This window comes from Meriones unguiculatus, chromosome 17 (assembly GCF_030254825.1).
Source record: "Meriones unguiculatus strain TT.TT164.6M chromosome 17, Bangor_MerUng_6.1, whole genome shotgun sequence".
In the NCBI taxonomy this organism is placed as follows: domain Eukaryota; kingdom Metazoa; phylum Chordata; class Mammalia; order Rodentia; family Muridae; genus Meriones; species Meriones unguiculatus.
Window position 1 is genome coordinate 94,667,577 of NC_083364.1, and position 26,478 is coordinate 94,694,054.

Below are 26,478 nucleotides of genomic sequence, written 5' to 3' on the forward strand. Positions count from 1 at the left end.
CTAAGTGTCTCTGGGTTTGCTTAGGTTCTGCTCAATGAATTGTGAGCAGATTCTGTTCGTACGGAGAACAACATGTGTTCCCTTCAATATTCTCTCCTTTTGCCTGAGGGGGAGAGGTGTGGCTTTGGGGAGTGCAGCAGCCATCTTGAATGATGTGCCAAGAGATAGGCATGACAGAAGGCAGGCTGTCAAGGTAGAAGAAACCTGGTTCTCTGTCACACTGAAGAGGACATGCCAGGAAAAGAGAAACACACCTCATACCTCTGTCTTGCTTAAGCCCTATTACTTTGTCTAGCTATTAGTAAAGACCAGAGCATGTCAGTGATAAAAGTGGATTCTGGGTATTCTCCAAAGTCTTCATGAAAGTTTAATTCACTTTCTGCATCTGAATCCCTTTAACTTCTCAAGCAGTGAACTTTAGTGCCGTGGTTAAGAGCAGCATTTCCTGCTTTTCTATGGTCTTTTCTTCCCATGATTCATGTTAACCAAAGTTAACTGCAACATGAAAATTCCCGAAATAGACATAAGTTCTAAACTTTGCACAATTTTAAATGGCCTGATGAAAATGCCACCCACCTCTCCATGCCTGGGAGATCATGTTTGTCCAGAGTATCCGCAGTGTGTATGCTACTCTCCCATCAATGCCTCGGTGTCTGTCTCAGTTATCAGATAAACAGCGGTGCTTACTTAGGTCAAAGTAAGCTTTCTTTTACTTAATATTGGCCCCAAAGCATCAGTGTGGGGTGCTGGCTACTGAGAAACATCATGACCCAAGAAGGAGAAAAAAAAAGTATGCCGAGGTTGCTAGCATCTTCAGTAAGACCCAACCCATCTATGAGACTATGAAGAAAGGTAAAGAAATCCATGCTAGGCTCCCTGTCATTCCTAAACTACCACAGTCATGGCCTCGTGGGTGGTAAGTTAGGAGGGATGAGGCTGTCAGTGAGTTGGATGCTCTCTTGGTTTCAAGCAAGATGGGGGTCTTTGAAAGCATTCCTTGGAAGAAGAAAAGATGGCTGTCCATCCTTACTGCTACACCAGGCTGTGAAGGGAACTCTTTGAGCAATAAATACTCTACAGTAATGTTGACGATGCCAGCCTTTACCGCAGTCATCTTGCAACTCCATATTCCATTCCCATGATGCAGAAGCCCCCACATCTACTAGGGATTCATAGTATGGATCATGTTCTTTGCAATATCAACCATGCCTGGAGGATGAGGGATGGGGCTGAATCAGAAACAGCCAGAAGTCACTGAAGACAAACATCTATGGAAACCTAGAGCACTCATCCTTGTGAAAGATAAGGTGGGACCTAAAGAGTAGAAGATTTTTTTCCCCTTTTCACCAGTTCAATGACTCAGAGGAGCAGATCCAAAAATGTTTAAAATAAAGACACCATAGGAATGTTTTGCACCCTCCCACCCCTGCTGGGGACCTTGGAAGATACAGTTAGAAGTGTGGAAACTCTGACACGTATCTTTATAATCAACCTCTCATCTTACACACTGTCATATGTTTATGATAACATTTCACTAGGGAGGAAGCCCACTTGAGTTATTCATGAAAATTGCTGACAGTAAAGCATCAGTTTGGGCAATTCCCTTATAGTCGGTCCCTGCACGAACGTCCTTACAACTGGACTCTGTGTGACCCAGAGCATCGAAGCGTCCTCCAGGCCTTCCCATATCTTCCACTCATCGCAAGAGATAGCTGGGTTAACCCAGTGGACCCCATCAGAGTCAACAGAACTGGGACTTGCTCTCTTCCCACTCCTAAGACATGGACATTCTTTGGCTGTAATCTTTATGCCTTCCTGATTATCAAGTTGGGCTGTTTATTACCAGTGTCTAAAGGAGTGAACTTATGGAGATGTCTGGATATCTGGGATGGGCACAGACATCTCTACAGAAAGCAGATGAGAAGAGCCACTTCAGAGTGAGGCCATGGGAAGAAGGACAGTAGGACAATACCAAAGATCAGACAGGCACTCAGAGAAGAGCCAGGCTGAGTGCACACCCACTCAGGGTACCTGCTCGGCAGGGGGGTTGTCCAGTTAGAGGAGGTTCCTAGAGGAGGTGATGGGGAAATCACAGGGTTCTCTGGAAATCCTTGAGCACAGGCTAGCCCACGTTCCTCCCCTAGCCAAGAATGATTTATTTTTATTTCATGTGTATGAGAGAACACCAGCATTTATGTGTGTGGACCACGTGAGTGTAGTGACTGAAGAGGCCAGTAGAGGGTGTTGTGTCCCTGAAGCGAATTACAGACAGTTGTGAGCTTCTGAGAGAGCGCTGGGAACTGAAACCATGTTCTCTGGAAAAGTAGCACTGAGCCATCTTTCCAACCCCTAGATTATTTTTTGTTTTTGTTATTAATCTTTTAGTTAGCATACAAAATATCAGGTTTCACTATGAAATTTTCACATATACAAAACACACACAGCCTATGTCACCCTCCAAATCCTTTTGCCTTACTGCCCTCCCCCACGGTTCCTCTTGTGTCACCAGGACATGGATGGAAGCTCTTATTTACCCTTGTTGTATTCATGAGGCACAAACACTGATGAAGCATAAGGACAGGTTTTCCCCTGTGTTATTGAGAGTAACAAAAGTGAACTTGAAACTCCAGTTTAGATGTGGGTATCCAGAGGCCTTCAGAGTCTGTGCTGAAGGCAACCCCATCATGCAGCTAACTGTGTCCCCTTCCTGGAGGACTGGCCATCAGCTGCTTGGGAGCTACTTGCTGTGACATAAGATGCCCACTGTAGTGAGTGGGTGAGTGTGTGTGTCCACTTTCTAGCCTATCATGGCCTCAGAGTCGTGGCAATTCTCCTGCCTCAGGCTCCTGAGTACTGGGGTGATAGGTTTGAACCACCACCCCTGACTGTGCTTGCTCTGAGTAGCAGAGAAGCAGGTCTCCGGAGCTGAGCACAGCCTGTAGTTTTCAGGTTGATTCTCAGTCACACCCTTTGTCTTGGAGGGTCAAGCTGTTTGGTTTCCAGTGAATTTGTGGTTGTACCTGCGGTTACCCGCTGACTTCTCATCTGCCTAGCTTATCTGATAACAGGCAAATGGGGAAAAACTTTAATACCCCCCAAAGGGGGAAGGAAGATGGGCACACAGTTCTTCACAGCATGGAACAGACCAGGGCACCTTACTCCAAGAAGGGAAACAATCTCCATGCTGTGCTCTGGGGCCCGCTTGTCTTTCGAATGTAGTGTTTCAGCTCTCCGTCTCTCTCTCCATGTCTCTCCGCACCCCCCCTCGCTTTATTTAAACTGGGTCACAATAGCCCATGACATTGAAAGACAGCGACTTGTCTTGCTTCTAACTGTGTCATTTTCAAGACAGTTTAGCTCAGGACCAGGGTCTGTAAGCCTTGGCCCCAGGGAGTCAGCAGCAGATTAGGGGGTGAGGCTTCTCTGCCACCCTCTATTCAGCTGCCCAGGCACTCAGGTGTTCTTTCAGGAAAGCAATGGTCCTGGTGGCTGAAGGGGTGCAGTAAGAGGCCGTAGAGTGAGCATGGTGCGATGGCGGGGACAGGAAGGGAGGCGGTGGACTGGGCCTGCGCGGGGCGCTGCAGCTCGGAACTACTGCAAAAGCAAGCTGCCAGCGTTATCAGAGGCGCGCAGGCCTGCGGTTTTCTCGCTCTTGCAACCCGGCTTCAACTGCCGGTTTATTTTTCGACAAACAGGATGCTTCCATCTGAGGCTGTCAGCATCCCAGGCTCTTTGAGAAGAAAAGAGGTAGTGAGGGCCCCACCCTAGAGCCTAGTCTGGAGGGGTGGGAGGTCTTGTTTCTAGATGCTTCCCAGAGAAGTGAGAACCCCACAGGTGCAGCTGCTGGGTGGCAGGAGACTGTCAGGAAGGGCGGGGGTGAAACTGACACCTCCCACCCCCACCAGGGCTCAAACGGGCTTCTTGGGCCCCACCTCTTCGTGGGTCCCCAGGCTGAGAGTTCCCACTGCAAGGGGATAGACAGCTTGGGCTTGGAGGGGCGTGCTTTTGAAGTTAAAAAGGTTGCAAAACATTTGAGGTTCACCAAATGCTAACCTGCTGGCCCAAAGGTCTAGGCCTAGGATGGGGGAACCTTGGACAGCCTGCATTAAAATGCTAATGGATGTGTAGAGATGTAATGGGCGGGAGTGGGGCATGTGTGAATTTACTCCCCAGGCTTATGAGAACTACTTTGTTAATGGAAGAAGGAATTTCTTTATGTTCTAGAAGGAATGGGAGTCTGAAACAGGGGAGGGATTTGAAAAATCCCAGCTGAGAGATGACTCAGCTTCCAGGAGCGCTTATTGCTCTTCCAGAGGACCAGAGATCTTGTTCCTAGCATCCATCTTAGATGGCCAAGGCTGCCTGTAACTACAGCTCCCGAGCCATCGAATGATCTGGCATCTGAGGGTATCTGTAGGCACATGCAGGCACCCCCTCCCCCTGCCACCACACCCGCACATATGCATCCACAGATACACACACACAGAAACACACACATACCACATCCACATACATACACACATACACACATATCCCCCCACATGCACACACACACACACACACAAATAATAAAAAATAAAATCTTTAAGAAATATCAGCTGGGAACACCTTCAAAAATTAGGGAGAATATAGATCAGGGTTTTAGCCGAGAGATGGTGGGATATGACAAAAATACACTAAAAGATTCCCACCCCAGTTAGAGCCCCATCTGTCCCTGGAAGCACTGTCATCATGCATTTGGACCTTCACGGACACATTTTTCAGAAATTAGGCCATCGTACTAATGTTGCAGAATTTAGAGTCCAAATTTCAGAGCCTAAGACTTAACCTGCTCTCAAATTACGCCTAGGACTGTGGCATCAACTTTAAGAATGCATGTTCTTGAGCGTCATGTAATCAGCAGTGCTCTATGAAAACTGAGAAAGCAGAATCGGAAATCAGCTCTGTGTGGATTTCTTCCCAAGGAGAAGGCACAAAACCCGTCAGACACTCCATGTCGATGTTGCGTTTGCTACCTTCTGCTCAGGCCTGGAGCTGCGTCAAGATTCCATTTTGAGTTCACCAAAACCAGTCAAGACTTCCTGTTACAGAATGTCAGTCAAAGACCTTGAAGGCTACTGGGTAAATGTGCAGAGTTTCAGGTTCTCCCCACAACTTGGGGTTTCTCAGGTGGGCTTTGGAAATCTGAAGATTTGCTGTAGGGGATTCATGTGAACTGCCAGGCTGAGGACTCCCAGGTCTATAAAGGCTGGCTGAGGAAAGCACAGGTTACCCCTGGCCTGGCCTGATGCCATTCTTGGATTGGTGATGCTCTGCTGAGTTGTTTTTTTTTTTTTTTTTTTTTTGTCCATGGAGTGTCTGGAGCTTAGGCTTTGCCTCTCTGACTAGGTGGCAAGTTCTTAGAGGCAGTTGTATGCAGTCTAATGTTGGCCTGGCAGGTCATTTTGTAGCATAGAGTCACATACATGGGCCACCCTGAAGATCTAGGATGCTCATGACTACTAAGCAAGCTATGAGCAGCATTAGGCGTGACGTTGGGATCAGAAGAAGCTGGGAAGAAAAATGGGGTAGTGGGTGGGGAGAGTTTTGTGGGAACTGTTTATACGGTTATGAAAGATGTGGTGGAGGTGGGGGAAGGAGACTGTGGACTCTCTGCTCAGCTGTCAGCTGTGTGTGCTAAGAAGGGGATGGCCTCACATGCTTTCTGTCATCTTTAGCTTCAACTCACCACCTCCTTAGACCAAATGATGGGCTTTTCCTCTATACTGTCACCCTCCAGTGGTGGATGTCCTGGATGGCCTCTTCCACTGTCTTTTCCTCCTTTTTGCCCTAGCTGGCCTCCTCCCTTTTCTGCCTAGTTGGTTCTGAGCTCAAACCTTCACCTCCAGGCCCAAGTTAGAGGAGCTTTTATAGCTAGGCAGATTAATGGCATGCTTGTACATTGCTGTATCAGATTAAAGTACTTTTGGGACAGCAATAGAAATACCCCATCTTATCCCAACATGGCTGCCATTATTGGCTATGTGACCTTGGGTTTTACTCTTAACCTTCAGAGGTCTTGGTTTGTCACTGACCCCTGAGACTCAATGTGTTTATTTCTAAGTCAGCATGACCACATCGGCTCATGAATGAGGCTTTGGATGGTGCATGGCAGGCATTTGATGACCTTTTGAGAAAGCCGGGTAGGGTTAGCCTAGGGTGCTCAGCCCCTCTGTGCAGTTTACTTCCCGGAGGAAAGTTTCCAGGTGTCCCTGGCCCTTCCTTTGCTTTCGTCCACTGCGCTCGAGTCTTTAGCTTCTTCCTGAAGGGACTCTTTTGGCTTCTGTAGGAACCTGTTCCTTTTGGAATGCAAGGATATTCCCATTTGTCGTGTGGTCACCTAACAGCTCCTCTGTGCTCCCAACTCTGCAGCTAGGACCCCCTCCCTTCCCTTTATCTTCTTCCTCCAGCCTTTGTTCTCCAGTCTCAAAAGCCGTCCCTCTTTGTGCTGGACGCCCTTGTCTCTGATCGTCGAAGCCCCTGGGAGAGCCTGCAGACTATGCTCACAAAGGCAGCTCTCATCTCTTCTGCAGGACACAGGGAGTAAGATGCCTGTATCAGTGTAACAGTGCTGAGATCTGCATGCCTGTATCAGTGTAACAGTGCTGAGATCTGCCTTCCACAGATAACAGGCCCCGAAAGGGCTGAGTGCCTCCACTGTTGTCATTTCTAAGATCTTTGAAGTTCTGTGGCTTTTACAGGGAACTGGGCTGTGGTCTGAAGATATGCCCAGTTGCTTTCCCAATTTTGGTGGTGGCGTGTGTGTGTGCGTGCTTGTGTGTGTATGCAGGGCTGTGTGTGTGCGTGGGGGGTGCTTTCTAGGAAATAAAATGGGAAGAGTGTGAAGGATAACTTTCTCTTTCGATTCTGATGAGAGTGTGAGGTTGTATTTCTCTACCTTGTCCTTCTTTGGGCATGAACACTCCTTGTTTGTGGTGTCCCATGAACTGCTGTGTGTGGTAGCATTTTGGACCTCACCAACTCACTGCATTGCTAATATTGTCCCTCTCCTCTCCCTCACCTGAGTTGTGACCACTACAGACAACACCTGACATTGGAAAGTCACTTTTCTGTCCTCACATGGCTTCCTTCCCCTTCATATAAACCATGGATGGGTGTATAACATTCTCCTGGTGTAGAAGAAATCTGATAAGAAACCTTATTCCAAAATCCATTTAAGTACTCCCTAAAGAAGTGAGAAAGAGGCTGAATGAACAGATCTGCTAGAAAGTCAGAATCTTAAGAAAAAGAGTGAAAATTGCAAAGAGATTAATCACAACAGATAAAATATAGGTACAAACATCCTGAAGCCACTAAAAGAGAAAAAGGAAAAAAACCACATCTTTGGTCTGGACAAAGATGTTTCATATAAGACCCTAAAGGTAGGGGTAATAAAAGAGAAAATAAACAAATTGGAAAATCTTCCCAGGAAAGTGAATAATCAGAGGGTAAGAAAGGCTTCCTATGGAGCCAGAGGCCATATTTGAAATCATGTCTACAAAGGGGTTCACATCCAGGGTATACAAGAAACCCAATAACTCAACAGCAAGATAAGAAATAACCAGAGTAAGACATGGACAGGGGACTTGGAAAAATATTTCCCAGGAGACAAATGAATGGCCACAAAATGTATTTAAATTTTATCAACACCTCTAACCATAGGGGAAATGCAGAGTAAAGCCTCCGTGAAGGATAAAGAGTAAAACCTCAGACCCTTTAGGACAGACAATATTAAACAGCTCAGAGACTTCAGAGCTGGTAAAGATGTGAGGGAAGTGGACCTACTGTGTGCTGCTGGTGGGAATAAAGTTAGTCTAGCCACTGTGGAACTCAGTATGGAAGTCCCGTAACAACTGAAAATTGAGCCTACCCCACCTGATGGTGGTTTCTAGACTGAGTCATAGGAGGCAAGAAGTCTCACCCTGGCTGTCACCAGTGTCAGCCCAAGGGCTCACGTTCTGGACTGAATAAAAAGGAGGCAGTGAAGCTACATACCAGCATGCACCTCTCTGTTTCCTGACTGTGGTGGGGCAGCAGCTGGGGCTCAACGCCTTCCCTATTGTGGTGTACTGTACCCCAAAGCGTGAGCTAAACACACCCTCCCTTCCTTAGGTTACTCTTGTGAGATACTTTATCGCAAAAACGAGAAAAGTAGCCAGCGCACACACACAGACATACATATAGGTACACACAGAGACATACACATGTACACACAGAAACAGACACACAGAAACACACACAAGACACACACAGGCATACACATACATACAGACAGACACACAAACAGACACACATGCACATGTACGCACACTCCCATACACATACACACACACACACACACACACACACACACACAGAAAATGAAATCTCCATGGGCTATTTGCACTTCTCTATTTATAAATGCAATATTCAAAATCATCAAGATAAGCCATCCACCTATGGTGCATCAGTGGACAGGATGGGTAAAGAAAACAGCCTATTCACACAATGGGATAATATGAAGTCACACAAATCCTGCCACATAGGTGGCCTGGAGGATGGTGTGTGACATTAGATGAGCCAGGAAAAGAAAGACAGATGCTGCATGTTCTCAGGTATATATACATACACATATATATATTCACATCCTTAAAAGGTGAGCATAAAAGCTTATACCATAAACATAGAATTTTACAACACATACAATTATGCATCTGTTAATAATGATGTTAAGAAAAAGAGACTCAACTACATATTAGGACAAAGAACCCATTTAAGGATGTGTGTGTGTTACTGAGTCTTGAAGCTTGGGCTTCACCTCCTCGAGGCAAACACCGTACCAATGAGCTACATCCCCAGGCCTTTAAAAACTTGTGTGTGCGTGTGTGATGTGTTTGTCTGTGTGCATGTCTAAGGACATCTTTTGGGAGTTAGGTCTCTCCTATCATGTGAGCCATCTTGTAGTCCATATCTTCTTCCTCAGACTTTTTTATTTTTTAATAAAAAAAATCTTTTATTTGGTGTACTGTCTTGCTTAGTTGCCCAAGTTGGCCTTGAACTCACTGTGGCTCACCCTAATCTTAACCCACCCTGAACTTGGCATCCTCCAGTCTCAACCTCATGATTAGCTAAGATTACAGGCCTGACCTACAAGCCTTGCATTCTGAATTAGACAGAATCTCAACTGTGATTGTTGGCAAACATGGCGGCTTCTAAATGGCCAAGGGCCAGGCCTAGTGGGAGACAGAGGGGATTCTGGGAAAGATCAGAGGTTACCAGCTTCAGACCCAACTTGCAGAATGAAGGTGTGCACATGCCTGCAACACATTCTGGCGTAGCACTCCACAGACAGGACTTCCCACCAACTGAGAGGCATGGAGAAAGACTGCCCTGTAGTTGTACTGTTTCAGTCAAATTTCTGGTTCCTGTGACAAACGCTGCTGGACAGACACAACTTAAGGAAGGAAGGAAGGAGGGAAGGAAGGAAGGAGGGAAGGAAAGAAGGTAAGAAGAAAGGAAGGAAGGAAGGGAACAAGAGAGGGAAGGAGGAAGGAAGGAAGGTAAGAAGAAAGGAAGGAAGGAAGGGAACAAGAGAGAAGGAAGGAAGGAAGGAAGGAAGGAAGGAAGGAAGGAAGGGAGGGAGGGAGGAAGGGAAGGGAGGGGGAAGAAAGGAAGGGAGGAAGGGAAGGGAGGGGGGAAGGAAGGAAGGGAGGAAGGAAGGAAGGGAGGAAGGGAAGGGAGGGGGGAAGGAAGGAAGGGAGGAAGGGAAGGGAGGGGGGAAGGAAGGAAGGGAGGAAGGGGAGGGGGGAAGGAAGGAAGGCAGGAAGGGAAGGGAGGGGGGAAGGAAGAAAGGAGGGAAGGAAGGAAGGGAGGGAGGGAAGGGAGGGGGAAGGAAGGAGAAAGGGAAGAGGGGAAGTTTTATTTAGCTCACAGTCGTGGGTGGGAAATCATGGCCGGGAAGGCGTGACAGCAGGAGCCCGAGGCAACTGGCCACACACTGTGTCCACAGTCGGGAAGCAGACAGAGGTGGAGGCTGGTGCCCAGCTCACTTTCTCCTTTTATTAAGTCTGGGACCCCAGCTCATTAGATGGTGCTGGCTACACCCAGAGTGGGTCCTCCCTCTTTAGGTGAACATTTCAGGAACAGCCTCATAGTCCACACAGAGCTGCATTTCTACGACTGTTCTGAACTCCCTCGAGTTGGCAGTGAAGATACGCCATCAGGGACACAGACACTGATGTTTCATGTCAGTCTAATTTAGAATACAGGCCAGTTAGTCCAGGAACAGAAAGGCCCTGGAGTATCTGTGCTCCCTGGAAAGCCATGAGCAGGGCTGTTTAGTCTGACACTCTCTTCTAGACAGAAGCTAAGCCAGCCTCACACCAGGTCTGCCTCCATTCTAGTCCCCACACTATGTGTCTTTCCTTGATTCCAGGAGTTAAGAGCAGAGGCAAGGGGCAGGTGGAGGTTCATGCCAGAGGTCAGCTTTGTCTGGCTGTCAATGCGCGTGCACTGGTGTGTGTGTGCACGTGCCCATGCCTACCGTGACTTCCATGTCTGTGAAGGAGCTGGTAGGTTGTCCCTGTCCTGTCCTGCTTTTCAGTTCAGAGACTGCCATCATGGGTTGTTGGGAGAGTTGCAGTCAGGTCCCAAGTCTTAACTGAAAGATGCCACTATGAAGGAACAGGGAAGGCAGATGAGGAGGGCGGGGATGAGGAGGGCAGGGATGAGGAGGGCGGGGAGTTAGGCTAGCCTGGCCCTGCAGTGCACACAGACATGTAGAAAGACCTTGAAGAAGCCCAGCAGGGTTGTGAAGCGCCTTCCGTAAGCCTCGGGTTTTGATTTCCCAGTCCTTGCACAGGCACTGAAGGTTTTTGACCTTCTCAAAGGAGCATTATTATTTTATTACTGTTTTTTTTTTTATTATGGGAGAATAATTAGCTTGAGCACCTTTTAATTTCTTCCCATCAAGATGTTTGCACAGCAACAATTAAAGGCTGGCAGCGCCTAGCATCCACATAGGGAGTCTCTCCAGAGCCAGCAGGAGCTGGCATAGGGACTCATCACTACCATAGCCTCCCTTAGGGCCCAGCAGAGGAGGTTAGGGAATTGGGGTGAGTGTAGTAATCCCTGGCAGGAAAACTAGGTGAGAAGTGATTTTAATACAAACACAGGCTAAAGGAAGAAAGCAGGCAAAAACCTCAAACCCAGCGAGTGACTCAAAAAACAAAGGCGCCACTGACGTACTGGAGAATGGGCAGCACAGACGTTTGAGGTGATAAGCGTTTCTAGAGAAAGACCTACCATGCTCAAAGGCATAGCTGCTTGCTGTGTGATTGGCAGGTAATGGCAGCAAGGTCCCGTTCACAGGGTCACTTCTTGCTGTCACAGCTGAGTCAACTGCTTCTGGCTAGAGTCTGTATTTCAACCACAGAAACAATGATACGAAGTGTTTGGGGTGAGCCTCTGCCCAAACCCTGGTCAGGGTCAGAGGTCACAGTCAGGGTGAGGGCCATGGGGGCACTGGCTCCCAGAGACTCCTAGAGCTCTGAAGTATGGTCTATGTAGTGGAGCATCCTGAGGACTTGTCATTACCTGGGTCTCAGTCTGGGCTATGATGGAGTTGAAAAGAGCCTCAGACACAAAGCTAGGGCAGTACCCGGTGTCAAGGTCATGCAAGCGCAGGAGCCCCGAGCTTTGCTCAACAAACTCCTCTTTTAACATTTTTGTGGGCTATACCCAGAAAATTACAGACCACAAAAGAAACCACATGAAATAGACGCAAGAACATCCATATTAGATATCTCTTTGGTCACAAACATGTCCAAAAGGTCACCTCCTTCTATGCCCAAGGGATCTCAAGACTGAGGGAAAAAAAATCACCAACTGCTATGGAAGACTATACAGCTGATTGTCCCCAGCATGCATATATGGCCATGATGGGCATGCGGCATGCTGGCTTGGGGGAGCATAGGCCCCTTGTGAAAAGGTTAGGGAAGAAAGAAAGTCTCCCTCAAAGGGCAGCTATGGTGGGTAGGAGAGTGCAAGTGAACGCAGTAAAAAAGGAAATATGGTCAACCAGTTGTGAGAACATAAGGTCACTGAATGCCTCTAGGGACACCAAAGATGTCCAAGATGGTGGACATCATCCTGATAGAACCATCTTTACTGTCACTTATGATTCAGGAGCTGGGGCAAGCACTTGGCTCTGAAAGTCTTGACTTCCTTGAGTGTCATATCCATTACACACACACATACACACATACACACACACATACATATATGTATATATGTATATATATATGTATATGTATATATGTGTGTGTATATATACGCATGGGGTCATGTGAAGGATTCAATGCTCTAAGTACATTTGCCTCATGCTTAGTAAGTGCTCAAGGAATGCTTACTACTCTGTGCTCAGTTTGAAATGGTTCAATGCTCAGCTAAGGGCATTCAGTCTACTATAGGTAAAGAAGAACAGGCTGTTTTCTCCTTCTCGGGTGCTTGGCTCCAGGAAAACCACCGACCGGCTTTCCGAAGCTAAGAGGTGGCTCCCAGCCTCACATCCACAGCAGCCTCCACAATTGCTTCTCACTTCTTAGCTTCCTCTGTGGGTCTCCCACCTCATATGTTTTATCTCCAGCCTTTTGACAAGTGTAGAAAGGTTGAGTTGTTTTCTTACTCTACAAGTAGGACTCCAAGAGGTTAAACCAGCTAACACTGGTGCTAAATTGTGATGACAACAGTATGAACCAATGGTGTTCCAGGTGAAGGACTGAAGTCCAGAAGGGAGGCGGAGTCTCGTGAGGACTGTCTGATTCAAAACGGGATGCCCATGGGAGGGCGGGAAAATGTATCCCGGCTTTCCTTTGAAGCTTGTCGGTGCCATTCGAGACGTGTTGTATAATGCACAGTCTACAGTAGTCTCCACCGAGGCATGCACACATCACTCACAAATGGAGGCCAGTGGAAGGATTGTGGCCTAGGGTCACAGTCTGTAGTGATTGGTGGCAGCACTGAGCCCCTGAGACGGCTGATACTGCAGCTGCTGATGGAGAAGGCTTTGTCCAGGCCAGTGTGCCCTGGGAGTCTCCGTGGATGCCCCAAGGCCTGTGGGCATGGGATTTGAGGGGAGAGCTTCATTTCCCAGAGAGAAGACATATTTTGGCCTTCTCGAATCAGGAGCCCTGAGCTTTGCTCAGAGTCAGACACATCTATTCCTGGTAGGAACTGCAGTCTCGTTTCAAATTTTCTACACTAGCTTCTCTTGCTTTTCAACCTCCCCCCCCCCACCCCCGGAGGCTCTCAGCCTTGGTGATGCCATCCTCTGTAGCCACGACCACATTCAGAGAGCTGCTTCTTTAAGTTTCACCACAGACACTCATTCAGACCAATCTGCTCAACCGCAGAGTTGCCCATATGGCCGGTGCTGAGTTCATGGGAGATGGTGACTCCATAGGATCCAGGTTTCTGTCATGACCGAAGGACGATGTTGATGGCTCGGGGCATGCAGATAAATGCTGGGGCCCTGCGAAGGGGTCTGACCAAGGCAGAGGATTACTGCTAGCTGCTAATTCTTTAGACTCTAGAGTTGTATCAGCCACACTGGTGTAGTGTCATCAGAGCTCTAAGAGACAGAGGCTGAGGGGACCTAGTTTTAGTGTCTGACTCAGAGGAGACCTCAGATAAGCTCTGATAGAGGAGTTTCCTAAAATGACTCTAGCCAGGGGCTGGGGAAGTGGCTGAAGAGTTGAAGTGTTTGCCTTGCAAGTGAGAGAACTGGAGTCCAATCCCCAGAACCCACATTAAAAAAGCTAGGCACTGTAACACTGCCTGTGAGCCCAGAAGTCTATGAGGTGGGCTCCTGGAGGGCCAGCCTTGCCTACCCAGCAAGCTCCAGGTGGTGTGTCTGCGGAAGCACAGCCGGCATTGTCCCCTGGTCTCCACATAAGCACTTCACTCACATGCGTGCACACTGCCCTTTCACACACAAGAACACACTTTCCCATCCCTCCACCACATAGTTACAGCTTTATAGAATAGTGATGACCGTCAAAGGAAACCATGTAGAGCTACTGTGAGGTCACCCACACGCACACTTGGTACATGAAGCCTACACGTACGCATGAAGTGTCACCGTGCTGGGACAGCATCTCCCGGGTCAGATGTCTCATGTCATTTGGATTTTAGACGGATTCATCTAATTCTGCACCACAGTTATTTCTTTATTTGGACAATGGGAAACAGGTGGGAGGCAAAAACATTTGAAATGGGAAAAAAAAAAGGTGGTGTGTTTGATTGACAGTTGAGCTTGGCCTCATCCTGGTGTGTGTCCTAATGTTGGTCACACCACTGCTGGCAGCCTTTCTTCCCTAGAGATTTGAGGGAGCATCCTTCCTGATCTTTATGGAGCAGCAAGTGGCCTGTCTTCATCTCTGTCAATGGCTGCATGGTTTTATCTTCACCTATGCAGGCCACAGGGCAAGGAGGAGAGAGAAGGAGGCTGACTCCCACGGATCCTTGCATGAGTTTGACACACATATGCGTTCTCAGATTTCATAAAGTGTCTTTTCTCAGGGTGGGTTAGAGGGGATTAGTTGTGACAGTGAGCATGGTCCATGGTGTGCAAACTGCAGATAGGAACTTTGAGAGAAGCCCACATGCAAAGTGGCTGGTGTTAAAATTGCTCCCAGAAGCCACGGCTGCTGGGCCAAGGCCTTTCATGAGCCCGTACTCTCTGTGGTACGTTTTGAGGCCGTAGTGAGGAAATGAACATGGACGGCTAGGTATGTTCTGAATGTCTCACAGGAAAAGGCAAGTGTTCCTTCTCTGTGCTGTGACAGGCCTGCCTGGCATGCTTAGAAGAAACTCACCCATGAAGGGAAGTGGACTTGGCAGTTCATACACACACACATACATGAACATACATACACACATGTACCCAAACACATATACACACATATAAACATATATACATATACACAAACACATATACACACATGAATATACACATACAAATATATACAAACGTTCACACAAACACAAATACACACACACACACACACACACATACACATACACACATACATTTTTCTCTTTCCAGTATTGGCGACTTACCCAAGGTCACACACACACACCAGGGTAGCTCTTGATCATTGAGCAGATCCCACCTCTTCTTTTACTTTGTATTTTAAGACAAGAGCTCACTAAATTACCCAGGCTGGCCCCAGACTTGAAATCCTCCTGCCTCAGCCTCCCAAGTGGTTGAGAGGAAAGACCTGAGTCACTGGTGTGGCCTAGCTTCCTTCGCTCTTCATCACACACCCCAATCTGGCATGTTGAGTATCAAAGCATCGTCTAGATTTTCCTGTGGGCTCTCATGAGGAAGCCCGTCCTCCTCATGTTTTCCGAATATTTGCACCTCCTTGACCATGACATACTTGTGAGGAGAAGGGACGCTGCCTCCTGGAGCAGCTTCCTGCTAGTCTGGCTTATTGCACAGTCTTATTTCATTTTCCACTCAGAGTTCCTTCCAAAGAGCCCAGAGCACGCACCCAAAGGCTTGGGATGGAAGCCTGCTGGCTGGCAGAGGAGGGAAAGCGGAGGCTGTGCTCACCCCTGGCTGCCCACGCACACACCGACACACACAGACAGGCTTGATGTAGAACCAGCAAAATGTGGCTTCACATTTGCACACACAGTCTTGAGATCAGCAGAACGCTCCGAGACCTCTATTTTTGTGATTATTTCTATTGGAGTAGGGGGGTAGCTAAAATGACTGGGAGAGTCATTGGTTTACAAGGAGTCTGTCCAAAAATAGGAACCTAAGGGGCTGGGAATGGAGGGTAGTGTATGGAGCCAACAGTCCTCAAAATGATCACCTCTCTTGCAGCAACATGAAACGAAAGGTGAACATTCTTTCCTCTTGCAAAGGAAACCTGAATAAGGATTTACTTTCTTTTCTTTTCTTCTTTTTTTTTTCTTTAAATGAGGCATCACTCTCTCAGCAGAGAGAGATTTACATCCGAACTCTGGAAACTGACAGGGCCAGTAATTACCAAGCAAAATGACCTTCCCCCTTGCAGTAATACGAGGTATGAACAAGAGCCACCCTAGATAGAAGGCCATTTTCTGGTTATTGCTTGCTAGTTTTTATTTCTGTGAAAGATAAAAATATCTTTAAATAAGTGTAAGGTAAGTCATTTAAAGCTAAGATTCCCTTGATTAGGAGAGAGATGGCTGGGGAATAAATCAGTGCTGGAGCATGTGCTGAGGCCCTGGGTTCCATCACTAGTACCGCAGGAAAAAGTGAAGAAAACAAAAAAGGGAGAAGGGAGAGAGAGATGGAGGGAGGGGAAAAGGAAGAAAGATATAAAAATACTTCTATAATAATTATATAGAAAAGAATTCTATAAAAAGCAAAAATAAATTTCTTTAAGATACGTTAGCCCCTGGCCAGTGGTAGTGCTGTAAGGTGACACTATTTCTTTGGATCACTAACAAATTGGGGATTAAGCATAATTTTGAATTTTGATGTTCTAAATTGCTATGGCCTTGTTTCCCATGGAATCCACTCCCCCACCCACCACCCATATACCCTTTGTCTTAGTGAATCAAGTGTAAACAGCCTCCCCAGTATCCACCTGCCACTTCTACAGCGTACCAAGGAGGAACTTGGCAGTTCTGCGCACAGAGCCACTTCTCAGCGTCCCAGAGAGGGAGAGGTGCCAGGCATCTCCAGCCCCACGGAGGACAAAGTCCCTCTTACAGTGGCATAATATTTGCATAGAGCCTGCGTACCCCCTTCTAGATCTGTGAAATCACCTCTGGATGCCTTTCATATCTGATACTATGTAAAGGCTATGCAAAGGAGGCCATACCATATTGCTTAGGGAAAGCGGATAAAAAAACTCAAGTCTGATATTCAGTTCCAATGTAATCCTTCCCACAACATTTTTCCCTTCTGTTGTTGGCTGCATCCACAGATGGGGAACCTGGGGAGACAGACTGCCAATCACATTTGCAGAAGACAATGATACAGGCTAGGAAGGTCCGCCTGTCTGGAGCCCACCCACCAGTAACTGTGTTACCCTCACACCCAGTCTTCTACACCCTGCTTCTCTGCTGCGCAGGCAAACCCATCCTCCCTGGTGCTCTCCAGCCAGACGCTGGCAACATGGCGCTGGCCTGCACCATACAGAAGTTACCCTTCCGTTGCCAAATGCTCATGTCACCAAATGGCCTTCTAAATATTTACATTTCTGTCCATAGAGCTGGGTGTCTCCCAAGGCCTGGGCAAGAAACATCTCTTTGTGGTAGAGAACACTTAGTGCAGAGACTCATAACTTCAAAGAGTGCTGAGCACCAGTGACAAATGAGTGTTCATCCCTAAAGGGGACATTTTTATCAGCTCCCTTGCCCACCACCACCTCGGCCCCACCAAGACTCAGGGAACATGGGTGTGTGTGTGTGGGGGGAAGCAGAAAGAATGTAAGAGCCAAAGAAGGGAGAAGAGTGCTGTTGAATGCTTGCTGTCTGGATATGGTGGGCCACTGCAGATGTGGGTACTTGGTTTTCTGCTGGAGACCCACCCAAGATCTAGCCAGCCAAAATCCCCACCCAGAAAGGGGAGGAGCTAAGGGCATCCAACCCCAAACTGGACAACCATTTCCAGTTGATGGATGATGAAGAGGGAACAGGCTTCTTCTTTGGGGGTGTGGTCATTGCTAGTTACCCATACACTAATAACTGGACTCAGGAGGTTGTTGGAAATGACAATAAGGGCTGAAGGGACGGCTCGGTGTTAAGAATTCTTAGTGCTCTTTTGGGGAACTGGGGCTCAGTTCCCGACACCCACGCAGTGAGTTACAACTACCTGTAACTCTAGCTCCACGGGCCCCTGCTCACACATACGCTCAGACACAAAAGCATATGCATTAAATCAATCAATCGCTTGATCAGTCAGTTAAAGAAGAGGACATGAAGTGGGGAGGAGGTATGTTTGGGGGCAGATATAGGTGCAGTTGGAAGGGGAAAGGGGAATGGATTTGACTATATTACGTTGTATATATATATGTATGTATGAAATATTAAAAACTATATAAATAAAAAAGAAGATTCTCTTTCTGAATAAAAAGACTAGCCTCATAGGATTAAAAAACCTGCCAGCTCCTTTCTGTCTACACAGGCCCTCGGGTACTCAGCCATCTTGGTCATGGCCCAACATGCGGGGACTCAAACCAAGGATGTCTGTGTCCCTGTGCACCAGTTCTGGGCTGCTGGCTCCAAACAGACCAGCCGTCTTTGCAGGAGCCACTGTGGTTAGCTTCTCCTCACCGAGAAACACATCACTGCAATCACCCTCCGGTACAGTACAGTGCTCATCTTCCTGTCCCTGCCCCTGGGGCACCATTCCATGTTGCTGGGGCAGGAGAGCGGAAGATAGAGAAAGGTGAGGGTAGACGATGTGGGATGAGGAAGTAAAGGAGTGCATAGCAGGAGTCTCTGAGCTTGCCTGTCTGACGTTAAAGGCTTCAGGAGGTTTCGCACCCCGTTTTATTTGAGATATTCCTGGGTTTCATCATCACACTTCCTGATTGTGGACATGGGCTCCAAAGACCTCAAAGAAAGCACACAGTTCCCTTTTTCTTTTCTTTCTTCCTTTTCTCTTCATCTTGTTCTTGTCCTTCCTCCTCCTCCTCTTCTTCTTTTTCCTTTCCAGAGACAGGGTCTCTGCATCCCAGAATAGCCTCAGACACTGTGCAGTTGAGGGTGGCTTGAACCCCTGTTTCCACCTCCCAAATATGGGGATTTCGGGGTGTACCCACCCTTCCCAGTTTCTGAAGTGCCACAGATGGAGCCCGGGACTCCGTACATGGCAAGCAAGCACTCTCCAACCAGCCTGGAAATACTCCTTTAGTGTGTGCCAAGGGGCATCATGGTTACATTTTTGTGGGGTTAAAAATGTCAAAAAGACATATCATTTTGTCTAAGCTTGCGGCTTCTTATATGCAGAGGGATGGTGCTTGGTGTAACATGATGAGGAAGGAGAGTGGGGCCAAGGGGCAGGACTTGCGGGAAAGAAGCGGGATGATGCCATGTTTGTATACTAAAGCGGGTTCAGTGAATTTCTCCAGGAAGCTGGGAGGTAGAGAAACACGGAAGTGTCTGAAAATGTCTTCCATGCATTAAATTATGCAAAACTTTTCATATGAAAGCAAAACATGGCAACAACAACACCAACAAACCCCCTTATGTCGCTAAGCTGTAATATGTTTTACGGCTTCTGAGGAGTGCAAAGATTTCACACCGGAACCTGGTCACTGGGCAGTAGGCTCTTCTAGAATGTCACTAACCCTTTTGCAGAACTCAGAGTAGACAGTGCGACATTACTGACTCATCTGGGTCACTGGAAGTTACCTGAGAAGCGCCTGAGTTTCCTGTGTGGGCCTCTCCGCCTGGCCCCAACCAGACAAGAACTCAAGGCACCTTTATCTCTGAGCTTTGACAAGGATGTGTCGATGACAAATGTTGAGAAGAAGAGGAAACTGGAGGCCTTAAGAGTTCCTGCATGTGGTTCAGCAGGCAAAATGGCTTTCTTGTAAGTGGCAGGGTCTCAGGACAGTGCTTCTGCTCTTCCTCCTGCTGCGTCCTGACCTGGGGCTGGGCCTCCACCCTTAGAAACTGTGCCAGTGTACTGCTGAGTGGGCTTGGCCCTGCCTCTCCCCTCCTGCGGTCACTGAGGAGGAGCAGAAGGGTGGGGGCCGGTGCCACCAGAGAGCTGGTTAGCTCTCAAGCCTCTGTGTCTCTGCTGTGTGCACAGGGCGCTCTGCGGCTCTGCTCTGGGCTCTCTGCTGGACCAGCCTTCCCTCTGCTTTCTATCTTTACTTCCAGAAATCTCCAGGGAACCTTCCCAGCATCCTCCATAGTATTGTGAGCACTTTATTTCCCTAGTGGACAGAGGTTGGCCAACTTACTGGCTGTTGTCTTAGAAAACTGGATCTTTGCTAACTCGCCACTGTTAACACTGCTTGCATGGAGAGTAGCTAAGCTCTTCCACAAGCCGTGGAGTACTTTAGAGGTTTGCAGTGCAAGATGAGAAAATTACCTAGGCATGGTGACATATGCCTTTTTAAAAATATGTATTTTTATTCCTTCTTTGAGAATTAAATAAAATCTATTTTGATCACATTCATGCCAACCCTTGCTCTCAGCTCTTCCCAGGCCCACCAGCACACTCTTTAATGCAATGGTTCTCAAACTTGCTAATGCTGCAACCCACTAATACAGTTTCCCACGGAGTTCTGACCCCAGTCATAAAATTTCTTTTGTTGCTACTTCATAACTGTAATTTGCTTCTATTATGAATAATACTGTAAATATCATTTTACTTTGTAAAACATTTTACATCATTTTACATTACAAGTGTTTTCTGATGGCCTCGGGTGACCCCTGTGAGATGGCCATTGGAGAACTGCTGCTTTAATGCCAGTGCTTGGAGGCAGAAGAAGATAGATCTCTGTGAGTTCCAGGCCAGCCTAGTCTACACAGTGAGTTTCCAAGGGATGGAGTGAGACCCTGTCTCAAACAAGCAAATAAAACCCAACCAACCAAACCAGCTTCCAAAAAACCAACACCTTAAGTTAACCAAACAAAGATGAAACAAAGAAAAGAAAACTGAGGCTCTTGGGAGCTCTTTTGCTTAGACGAAAGCCAAAACGGGGAGAGGAACGAAACGCCCCTGTGGTATTACCTGCGCACGCTCTGACTTCAAACCCCATCCCTGCCTCTGCTAACAGCTGCTGTGCTTAACCTCACTGTCTTTTTTTTTTTTCCTGCAGGCAGACACCTGGCTTCTCTCTGCAAGGCCTTATGGGCAGCAGCCAGGGCCCTGCTCTGTTCCAGCATCAGCCAGCCCAGCCCTGCTGCCTCGCAGTGAGGGGCTCTATCTTCCCTCAGGGCCCTTTCCAGTGTGTTTCCACACTGCTCTGGGAGGCTTTTCGCTGTCTAATTGGTTGCTGATGGTCCTCCAGTCAGCTGTCACTTCTTTATCTATTCATGTTAACCGTTGTGCGCTCCTGTGTGTGTCTGTGTACACTGTGTTTCGGTGTGTGAGTGTGTACGTGGGTGTGCCAGTCTCACTGCTGGGGAGGCCACAGGCAGCCATGGCTGCTCACCCTTCTGTATCACCTTCCACCTCACAGCAGGAGCCCAGAGACTGTAGACATGAGCACCTGGCCTTTTCCGTAGGGTCTGGGGATTGAACTCAGCTCCCTGTGCTCCTGTGACACGTGCCTTACCCAGGAAGCCATCTGTCTAGTCCCACCAGCTACTTCCTGTCACGTATTTAATGTGTGAACTGCAGTAGGGTCCCCCGCCCTGCAGTCACTTGGCCAGGGCTGGTAGGGTGTCCTTGGGCTCAGTCTGAAGCACAGGATGGTCCTGATGGAGGGGCAGGGCAGAGGTATGTGAAGGGGTGTTTCTGGAGAGTGCCATGGGCTCTTCAAGTTTGAAGCTGCCGTTAGGTCACTGTCAACTGTTTACCGGTGTACAGAAAGAGTGTGAGGCAAAGGCTACGAGGATGAGTTCAGATCATTTTAAAAAACGTTTAAAACTTAGTTTCATAATGCATGGGCAGCCTCAGAGGTGAAACTTCATCTCACAGGGAAGACGGAGCCCCACCCCCGCTCCGTCCATACGTTCAACTTTGAACTGCAAGTTTCCCAGAATGTGACTGCATTGCATAGAGAGCATTCTAGAAGCTATGAAACAGAAGACCTGTGAGGGTGCTCGAGCCTTGTAAGAGGAGGTGAGGAGCTACGTGTGCTAGATCTGGCCTATTCTAAGACTCCGGAGCCTGGGGCAGGGAGATCGTTTTGATTCAAGGCTATCTTGGGCTACATAGGAAGTGCTAGATCAGTTTGGGCTAGAGAGGGGTGGGGAAGACAGACAGACAGAAAGACAGACAGACAGAGAGAATGTGAGTCAGAAGAGGCAACAAATAGACGCATGAAACAGATCTCACAGACACATAAAACAACAACAACCAAAGCTGCTGCTACTTTGTCCTCAGACTTCTGGCCTCCCGAGCATGAGGAAACGCATTTCTGCCTTTTAAGTGGCAAAGTCTGTGGTATTCTGTTACAGTAGCCTGATCACTCACTCACAGGTCTTGCATGGTGGACAAAGCCACACATAGCTTCATGTGTGACTTTCTGCCTCTTAAGTCTTCAGTGGTGGGAGGAACTCTCCTCTTGCCTTTAGGTAGTGGTGACTTTGTCCTGAGGGGAGAGCTCATTGCATACAGTCGCCTCAGTCCTTTCACTCCTGCTGAACAGCCCTGCCCAAGTGTCTTGAGGCACGGAGCTGCTCTGCTGAGATTTCTACCCGTGGTTCTAGGAACTCCGAGGCATCTCGGCACCCAGGCGTTGCCTAGACCACTAAGCCACTTCTAAGAGCAAGGCTGCCTGAGGCATTTTGAAAAAAAAGAAAAAAGAAAAGAAAAGGAGAAAAAAAAAGTGTGGCAGCGCTTTTTCCCTCCACAGAAAGCTCTTTGGTGCTGCTCATTGCACCTCCTGAGAGGACCAGGTTGGGTTTCTGCAAGTTTCATGTCGCCAACCACGTGTGATAGTTCCTGGGAGTCTCAACAGAGTCTTATCTTCTTGCCTAGGCAGACTAAGTGAGAGCCTGGTGTGGGGTGACAGAGGAGGAGAGGAGTTCTCTGTGGTAGACCACAGTCTTTTTGCGTGCCAGTGTCTCAGACGCTGGGCCAGCTCTCACGAGAAAGGGAACAATGGCCTGCTTGGTTCCCCGTCTCTGTTTTCTCTGTTTCCACAGTGGTATCAAGCTGAGAATGAGTTACAGGTTTCCTCCTGCCAGGATTGCAGGGACTGATAAAGTACCATCCCAGGAGGAAAACAAGATGCTGTGAGGCCTACAGTGGCTGCTGGGGAGGGGACACGAGGCCATAAATTAGAGGTGGGAGAAGCAGCTCTGGGGAGCCTTGTGAATGGGCGGCTGTGGCATCTGCTGCCAGGAGAGGCTGTGAGATGGAAGCTCGGGTGAGGAGGGTGGGTTCTGGCACCAGGTCCACATGGAATGAAAACGAAGCAAAGTTTTGTCACTGTTCTGGCTAGAGTGGCTGGCGTGGACAGCCAGTGCAGGCCGTTTAAACCCTTGTGTTGACAGGTCCTACGGATGGAATAACGTTAAGCAGGAAGCTGCCAAGAGCTCGCTTAGGTTCTAAAGCTGACGCTCCTTGTTATTTATCAGCCTGTGGATTCTGACGGCCCCTTTCCCTCCATCTGCTCCCTGTTCCCTTTTCCTCAGAGGAGGAAGTGAGACCTTTTCAGATGAACCACGCTGACTTAAAAAAATGTTGTGTATGTATGTGCAATGTGCACGCTATGTACATGTGTGCATATTCATGTGGGGAGTGTGGACACAAGCACGGCACAGTGGGTGTGCGCAGAGGCCAGAGGATCACCTCAGAAGCTGGTCCTCACCTTCCCCCTTGTTTGAGGTGGGGTCTGTGTTGTTTGGCACTGTGTCTACTCCAGACTAGCTGGCCCACTGACTTCTAGGGAGGCCCTGTCTCTGACTCCTATCTCCCTCAGAAATGCCAGGGTTACAGGCGGAGTACACCACCACTCCTGGCTTTTCTAGGGATTCCAACGTGGGTCTTCGCATTTGCATTGTATTCACGCTTGCATTGTAAACATTTACACATCTTCCCAGCCTTTTCTGAGTTTTGATAAGAACAAGGGTCTGTCCAGGTAGCCTGCTTGAAAGCAAATGGACTCTTGCTCCTCAGGGGGGGAAGCAGTTTGCAGGAGTCAGGCTTACTGGAGCTCCTGGTTTCCACATCTCTAACTGTCTCCGCTGTTGGACCCATGAGGACATTCCGGAAGGCCGACACAGCAGTGCAACCTACCGCCCAGTGGAATGCTCAGGTTCCTGCTCTGTCTTCCTGAGTTCATCAAATAGGAAACAATAAATGTTTGGAGCATGTATCGAGAGTGGAGCGAGCCAGGAATTTTTGTACACATATTGCTTCCTTTGCCTGTCAGCAGCCCAGAGGGGATGCTGCCAGTGAGCAGTTGGTGGCTTTTCACCAGGGGCCCTCGGGGCTGCTGCCTCTGCCTGGCCCTCTGTGAGGCACTGAATGATAGCTGACTCACACCCATCCCATGAGTCAACCTCACTCAGCTTCTTCCACGCCAGCAAGGGAGCACTTGCAAGCCCTTTAATTTAAAGCTTGGAATTGGTTAATGGCTTGCTTTCTTCTCCTTCTCTTTAAATTCTGAAGCTACCCCCAAAACCCACAAGCACATGTGTGAGAGTACACACACACACACACACACACACACACACACACACACCACAAACACATACACGCATATACATACCCCTCCACACACACACTTTCCTCAAGTTTTTACATTTTGGCAAAGAAGCACCAAGATTTAGCATTAGTTGTGATGGTGGCTGGCAAGCCCTCTGAATTCCCCTTCGCATTTGGCTGTATGAATAAGTAATGATTCACAGATACTGGTTGGGTGTGCACAAGAATTTGTATCCAGAAAACCAATGATTCCCTGCCCCCACTCCATCCCATCCCACCCCACTTCAGCTCTGCCAAACCATCAAGCCACAGGCTGCAGGCACAGGTCAAAGAGCGTGTCCTGACACATGAAGGCCAGGCCTTCATGGTTTCTTCATGCGGTTGTTTTTACCTGCTTAAGCTCAGTCCCCATATACCTCGAAAGTCCCACAAAACACACATGGACCCTCGTGGCTGAACTCCAGCCTCATAACCTTCAAAAGGGTCACTGTGAAAATGCAGGTAAGTTAGCGGACCTACGTGGTGCCTGCCTGTAAGGCTGCAATCTAGTAATTTTAGCTGTGACAATGTGTAGACTTAGGAAATGGCTTCATAGCTCTTCTCGAGAGAGACTGTGTATGCCACAACATGCTGGCTTTCTGTCTTGAGCAATGCCGGCTGCTTCTCTGCAGTTGAGGCTGAAAGGAAACCACAGCACAGCCTCTTCTGATGAGTTTTCCCAGAATGAGTCTGCCCAGAGCCTGTCCTCTGCCGAGTGGGCACTTTGGCCCTGAAATCTCCATGCTGATCCAAGGTATACCTGTGAGTGGCCTCCTCCAGCCCACACTGCTGGCCCCAACTCTCCTGGTCAGCTAAGTACCGAGCCTGCTAAACCCCAGGGCAGGTTGAACTCAAAGCTGGGGCCTGACAGCTTGCTGATTCCAGAATGACTGTGAGAAAGTCACTCAGGGCAAGGAACAACTGTATAAAACCCAAAGGGTGCCCTCCGTGCCAGCCTTCTAATCTCCGGGACTTTAAAGGAGAGCAGCACTTGCCACAGCTTTCACTCAGCGACCAAATATTCCAACAGCTTCACTAAGCATTTAACTAAAACATCACTGCAGCACGGCGTCTGGCAAATACATGATCCGCTGGCCTCTGTTTGACTTCCTCCCTGCCAGGCAGGTAGGGACCCCAGGCAGGCACTGGGGGGTCCACAGGCGGCCATCCCAGCCTGTGCAGAGCAGAGCAAGATCAGATAGAAAAAGCATAGTGTACTCACCCCTCATGAAGCACTGTGGGTATGGAGGAAATGACTCAAAAATGCTGTCCGAAGCCATCGCTTCCTTTCGCAAATGCACCTCTTCTGAAGGCGAGGGGATTCGATGATTTCTTTTACCTTAAGAGCAAAACCCAAGAAAGGTCACTCCCTTTGACCTCACCTCCCACCATGGCTCCCTCAGTTCTCAGTCTGCCCCCAAAGCTTAGCACTTCTTGGATTCCTGGGCCCTATGCGGAGGGAAAAAGTTGCAGAAACAAATATTCAAATTGTTAAAGATTAAAAAAAAAAAAAAAAAAAAAAAAAAAAAAGCACCGCCTAGGCTGTGGGCTGAGCTGCTCACCGCTCTGCGAAAGCCTGTGGTTTGCATTCAGTGTGATTCGTCCTGCCTGCTGACCACTGTGCCGGGCTTAGACTTCTGACACTGCCAGGCTACCCAACTTGTGGTTCTGTGGTTGTTTATGAGGCCCAAAGAAGTTTTCACACAACCCAAATTACAAATTTAACTGTTCCCCTTTCCATGCCCCATCGCCATTGGTTCTTGCCAACCACGTGACTTAAGTGATGTCAATTTTTTTTGAAACTTTCTGAGCTATGCCCTTCCTGCCCTCCACCTGCCCTCCCCCTGGCTGTGCAAGAAAATAATTGAGTAGAGCTTAGACGAGAGGGGCTGGAAAAGAAAACAAAGCAAAACAAACAAACAAACAAACAAAAAAACCATCTCCTGCCTCAGTCTCTTCTTGACGTCTCCGCTCTTTATGGATTTAGTGGAGTTCAGATCCTGTTGTTATTTGTGGTTTGGGGAACAACTGATTACTTAGATAAAGAGTGCCTTGCTGTTTATTCAATAGCAATT

The 26,478-nt window shown here is 48.1% G+C and overlaps 1 protein-coding gene across 2 annotated transcripts in view; it reads right to left on the bottom strand.

The window, feature by feature from the left end:
- The window catches only part of Runx1 (RUNX family transcription factor 1), a 221,627-nt gene extending 195,540 nt beyond the window's left edge, over positions 1-26,087 (bottom strand). For both annotated transcript variants that reach the window (XM_060370754.1, XM_060370753.1), the window contains exons 1-2: positions 25,966-26,087; positions 25,626-25,742 (exon numbers count right to left, since the gene is read on the bottom strand). In XM_060370754.1, the coding sequence (XP_060226737.1) occupies positions 25,626-25,683 (58 nt within the window). In that variant the 5' untranslated portion in view covers positions 25,684-25,742; positions 25,966-26,087. The remainder of the gene's footprint in view (positions 1-25,625; positions 25,743-25,965) is intronic.
- Positions 26,088-26,478: the final 391 nt, after the last annotated feature.